The sequence below is a fragment of the Gymnodraco acuticeps genome, unplaced genomic scaffold (genome assembly GCF_902827175.1).
Source record: "Gymnodraco acuticeps unplaced genomic scaffold, fGymAcu1.1, whole genome shotgun sequence".
In the NCBI taxonomy this organism is placed as follows: domain Eukaryota; kingdom Metazoa; phylum Chordata; class Actinopteri; order Perciformes; family Bathydraconidae; genus Gymnodraco; species Gymnodraco acuticeps.
In genome coordinates, this window is record NW_022991513.1 from 1489733 (window position 1) to 1496062 (window position 6330).

Below are 6330 nucleotides of genomic sequence, written 5' to 3' on the forward strand. Positions count from 1 at the left end.
TTAATACTGCAATCATAAAAAACGTGGCACTATAATATCACTTGCTCTTATGGAATATTCCATAAGCCACCGTTATTTAAGCTGGATCTGTTTTTTCTTTTTAGTCCCTGCATATCCACATTGTCTTTGCCAGGTAAGCAAAGGAGAAGCAGCCCAGATTCCTTCCTGGTCACGGATCAGTGAACCAGCTTTTTATTCTCTCACAGACAATAAAGGGGTCATTTGCTATTTCCGTTGACATATGTCTCGTGGAGCTGAGAGGCGTACAGTCATGTTCCCTGAGGGCATCCAAAGGGAGGTGCTGTGAGACTATGGGACGTTGGAGTAACTGCAGCAGGTTCTCAGTGCTGTGTATGGCTGGTATAGTTTCTATATCATATAAATAAGGAGGATATTTGTGCGTTTATTTAAAAATGCATTTCTTTTAGATTGCCTTTGTTAGCTGTTACTGTACAGAATTTCAGATGTGTTGTTGTGTGGCCGGTGGAGGAGATGTGCTTTGATTTAAAACTATTACATCGCATTTAGCTGACGCTTTTATCCAAAGCGACTTACAATAAGTGCATTCGACCAGGAAGATACAAACTTGAAGAAAACAGAATCATATAAGTACATCAGGTTTCATAGAGACAAACATTTTTAAGTGCAGCTCTAAACCAATCTCATCTTTCAACTGTACAAGCCGAAGCATTTTCTTTACGCTTCAAGTCATTTCTTCTCTCATATCTCTTTCACTTTAGACATTTCAGTGTATGAACATGATTACACAGCGAATGTGAGCTGTCAGAATGTTTGGAGTGCACAGCAGTACTGTATTGAATAGATCGAATGAAGACACTGATGATGAAGGATTGTAGCTCTTGGATTTTGCATGCATGTGGCGGCCCATCCATAGTTACTGAGTCAGGTTTAACCCGCATCACTCTGCTGCTTTGAAAGACGTACATGGTATTTGGGATACTCCTGCCATGGCCCTTGAACAAGAAAGGCACACAAATCCAAACTACAGTCTGGGATGAGTATGTTATGTCAAAGGTCTTAAATGGAGGGAACACATTTCCCCACAGGAAATCTATAAAGGCTAACTTCACATGAATGACCTTAATGCATACCTGACTAGGTCTCCATGCAGCTGAACGTAGAGCCCCTGTCCGTCCCTCTGAGCACACAGCTCCTCCACTGTGGTACTGGTGGAGCAGAGCACCAGCTGCAGGTCTGTCTGAGGGGTGGAGGAGGCCTGTGGGCCAGAGGCAGGTGGCTGGGGGTCTACTGTCCCCCCATAAAGACACACACAGCCCCGCTGGGTGTCCCCCTTCAGCCAGTCCCGCTCTCTTGATCCAAATCTGGTCTTTCTCATCACACAGCCACGACTCCCATTCCGCTTCATGTTGCGCTGCTGACACAGAGAGAGTCATTTTAACACACAGATTGACACCATAAACATGTTAACAACCTAAAGAACTTAAGGATGCTTCGAAATGTACTTAAAGGTGCTATGGGTCTACCTAAACGCAACATCTGTGCTGGTAGATGCAAATTGTAAACGTGTCAAGTATCTATAAATTCTCATCAAAAAATGGTTTTAGGGCTTTTTGTGTCAATACTGGAACTTAAAATGTGCCTAAAGAGCCTACAAATGAGACAAACATAAACACATATCTGAAATTGAATGAACATAATGCTGTATAAAAAAGGCTTGAAACTATACCATAACACTTCTTCTTGCAACCAGTGGTGTACCTTTCTCGCTGAGGATGGACTTTGCGACTGCGTTACGAACAGGTACCAGAATATCATGTTGTTGTTTGCTCCTCTAAATGATGCAATGCTAAAATATCTGAATTTGACATTAATAAGGAATAATATTGTGCTAAAAATTAAAGTCAGCCTCTCTTGAAAGGTTTTCCAATCACTACCATGACTCTGCATGTCGTCTTTGCATTATACACACACATACACACTCACAGTTTGTAAATGATGCACCTTGACGCCAGAAGATTCATCTAGTTTGGTGATTCAAAGGTGTCACCAATGTTAATAGAACATGTTTTTATCTGGGCCTCATTCATTGGTGCTATTCAGATGGCCTTTGAGCAATTCTCTGCTGATTGTGAAGGAAGAACACTTCAAAAATAATTGGGTCTCTCTGGGAAATGTCAGAAGAAAGAGTAGTTTGGTGAGTAAAGGAAAGGTCTGCTGTACCAGCTACTGTGGCTGCAGTAATGGGGGGTTGATACTGTTCTGGAGAGCTAAGCCACAAAGGGAATATTTTACACACACACACACACACACACACACACACACACACACACACACACACACACACACACACACACACACACACACACACACACACACACACACACACACACACACACACACACACACACACACACACACACACACACACACACACACACACACACACACACACACACACACACACACACACACACACACACACACCACACACACACACACACACACACACACACACACACACACACACACACACACACACACACACACACACACACACACACACACACACACACACACACACACACACACACACACACACACACACACCTTTCACTTCTGGATTTAAACAACAAACAACTGCATTTCATGGTCTTGGTCTACAAATTAAGTATACTCGGCTTAAGCTAGTAAGTGGAACCTTACCTAAGATTATTTTGTTAAACTTCTATTTTCAAGGTCAATAATAAATGTTCACTTTCACTCCTAAATAGGTCCTGCATGTAGGGGATTGATTATTCCAGAGGTTAGAGAGGCAGGAATGTAAACAGAGAAAGGCTAGTTTAATTTTCCCACCTGTTGATGAAGAATGGCCACAGGGAAAGAAGACATATACCCTTTCCTCATAAGCTACCATCAAGGTGTGTCTAAGGTGAGCACTGCTTGCTGCTGTGGAAACCTCAGAGGTAAACCCAGGTGACTAAAACACAGGGCAGCTCCACAGGGCGGCTCTCAGGTGAGGATATGTGAGGCAGGGCCAGGCTGAATGAGAGCATGCATGTTCAGTCAAGTCAGAGAGGATAAGATAAATATACTGTAAATGTAATGAGAAATGGACAGATAAGTAAAATAATAACAGAACCTCCTTACCCTTGCTCAGTTTGAATGCTAGTCATTTCATTATGATACAGAAAGTAACTGTAACACTTACTGTATGTGTGGGATTTGGATGTGACCCCTGATTAAATTAACACACCCGGGTGCATTTTCTCACTGATACTCAAAAGCAAAACTCCAATAGCATGAAAAAGACAAGTTGCCTTCGCATTGACTGTTTTACGGGTCAATGGGCTCTGTTAGAATACATATTTTAACATTTCACTTAAGCTAAGTGAGCTTATTAACAGGGTGACGCTCTTCCCTTAGATACAGGAGAAATCTCAACATTGCATACACATTAATTGAAGAGCAAAGCTGAGATTGTGTGTGTGTATAATGTGTATCATTGCCTTGTGAAGCAGCTACCTCAGGGACTTTTATGTCATACTCATTACACATCATGTGTCTTGCCCTAAAATGTCATAGAAGAACTGTTCAGCAGTGGGCCTTCATATAAAAGCCCTAACAACCTACACTGTGTGTGTGTGTGTGTGTGTGTGTGTGTGTGTGTGTGTGTGTGTGTGTGTGTGTGTGTGTGTGTGTGTGTGTGTGTGTGTGTGTGTGTGTGTGTGTGTGAATTGGCTCTGGTACATTCCTCACCGAATGGCAATAATCTACAGATCAATCAGTAACTAGAGAATATCAATCACTGGGTATCACTGCCATTACATAATATTACAAGGATGCGTTTTCATTCTCATGCACTTTGCCCTGTTTGAATCACCAACTGCAATGTAAGAAAACCTTGACATGTAACACAATATAGACATAATTGTGGAGCACCTTGTTTGAATGCCCTGCTGCATCACAAGTAAATAAATCCTGTCGTTTTGACTTGCCTTTAGCACCCGGATCCCCGTCGCAGCATGAGCTCCGGGACCACTGCGGCTGCCGCGACCTGCAGTCTGATTCAGCCCCGCTCGGTGGATCACCGTGTCCGGCTGCCTGTCAATGCAAGCCCCGTTATCTCCGACATCACCTCCTTTCTTGATGCCTGTTTGGGTGTTAGTCGCCACGACCGCTGAATTATTATCCTCGTCCTCCATCGCCATGAATAATCCCTATTAAAAGCGACAAAAAACAAGAAGTGTCGTCCCGGTACGCGAGTGACAAATTCCCACGGAGCGGTGCACATTCATCCCGTGTCGTTGCAGAGACGCCATATCCAGACTGAATCTGACTGCTGTCAGATGGGCCTACTGGAGAGCTGATCAATAAACATTAAATGGGCGGGTTCAGGGTATTTATTATTCAGCAGCCACGGTCCGTTTCTGAGGGCAGAGGCGTATTACATTAATCATAAGGCAAGTCATTCACCACGATGCAATTCATAACGAAAAATGACGTTATGCCCTTGGAGGGCGTGCTTTCGTACTCGCGATGTTAACTAGACTGTAGGCTACTACTCGTGATCATAAGCTATATCTGATATGATAGGGCTTCACTATCTATAACATTAATGTAACAATACTCAGTCCCGTTTTCTATGAAGAATAATAACTTTATTTATATGGCATCTTTAATGCAAGATAATATACAAAAAACAATAACAAGACAATAATAATAAAATAAAAAGTAGAGTGAGAAACATCAATAAAAACGTTATATAAACAAAACGGAAAGAGAATTACATTAATTAATTTTAATATATTTTTAATATACATTCACTTGGCTTAACTAATGCTTAATTAATTAGCAATAAATAAAAATAACGTTTGGGTTGCCAGGTTGGGGGAAATCCTTTTCGAACTCCAGACTTTTTAATATAAATTAATGAGGTAATCGGTTTGTAAGGATAAGGTTTCTATGACCACTTATCTTCTGGAAAATAACTGAGGAACATCAGGACCAATATCAACTCAGCAACATATTATCTTATCAAACCTTCAGGAACATCAGGACCAATATCAACTCAGCAACATATTATCTTATCAAACCTTCAAACTAGATGCTACTAGTGACATTAAATTACGTTAAATATTAATAAGGCCATAAATTAAACATTTTCAAATAATTTCAAATCATAAATCAAGGGTAAATTGCATTACATACATTGTTGAAACGAAGGTCAGTCTTTAAAATTAGTTGTTCAGGCCAAATGTAAGAGCTAACGTTAAGCTAGTTAGCATGCTACCTAGCTTGCTAAATTAGCTTGAACACAAACAATTAATATTTTTGCTAGTTTGCGCCTTTTCCAATGCCATATGCTTTAGCCGTTGGCTAACATTCATCTCATGTGCTTGTTCTTTACACATTGAAACATGTTTCATTCTTAAAATGTACATAACTGAGCTGAGCTACTTTAACATAGTACAGGCTAATTCATGTTGCTTTAATTGAGCTAAAACACAGTAAAGTTAGCATGATTCAATTATTTTTTGAATAAACTTGTAATTCAATGAATGTATTTTATATTATTGTACCTTCTGCAGCCAACCATCATGCTGGAGGGTGTTAATTGTCATGTTAGGTGGGTAAATTATTTGAGAGAAACGACTGAAGACATCAGAAGTACAATGGCCGATGATCTGTAGATGCAGGCTAGAGGTAGAGGACTCATCACAGACAGGTGGACTTCAAACCTGATAGATGTAGCCCACAATGGCTCCAGCCCCTCAGGCGCCCCAAAGGTTCACTCATTGCCATTATGTTGTGGTCATTAATTAATTGCAAAAATGTTATGTATTGTATTGTTATGTATATATGCAGCACTTACACTGAACTAAGTGAACTCGAAGAGGTTTCCTGCAATTTGTCTGTACTTAAAATCTAGTTAATTTAGCTTTAATAATTTAATTTATGTTTTTATTACATGGTTTATATGCCTATAATGTCAAAGAAAAGGATAATCTGTTTCTATATTTATGTTAATGTTATGACACATAATAGCCTGGTATAATCAATAACTGTACAGGGGTGAGAGGAGTTCAATAGGGTTTCTTTATTGAATAGCGTATATCAGAATAATGAATTTCAAAGACTGAATAAACCTATTAATTTGAACTGGGAAATTTAGCAAACTGTAATTACTATCTTGAACAAAATGTACGAACACTGAGCATACCGGTTCTTTTGATTTGTAATGGTCTACACAACCTAAACATTTTTAAGAGATAGCTGCATTGGTATAAATGGCACAGCAAAACATAAATGTATTCTAATAACCCATTACTTCATAATAAAAAAACAACC

General features: G+C 40.0%; 1 protein-coding gene across 1 annotated transcript in view; it reads right to left on the minus strand.

Moving 5' to 3' along the window:
• phlpp2 (PH domain and leucine rich repeat protein phosphatase 2) overlaps positions 1–4426 on the minus strand; it is a 45965-nt gene extending 41539 nt beyond the window's left edge. Inside the window, exons 1-2 of the mRNA XM_034196980.1 lie at positions 3978–4426; positions 1113–1393 (exon numbers count right to left, since the gene is read on the minus strand). Of these exons, the coding sequence (XP_034052871.1) occupies positions 1113–1393; positions 3978–4190 (494 nt within the window). The 5' untranslated portion in view covers positions 4191–4426. The remainder of the gene's footprint in view (positions 1–1112; positions 1394–3977) is intronic.
• Positions 4427–6330: the final 1904 nt, after the last annotated feature.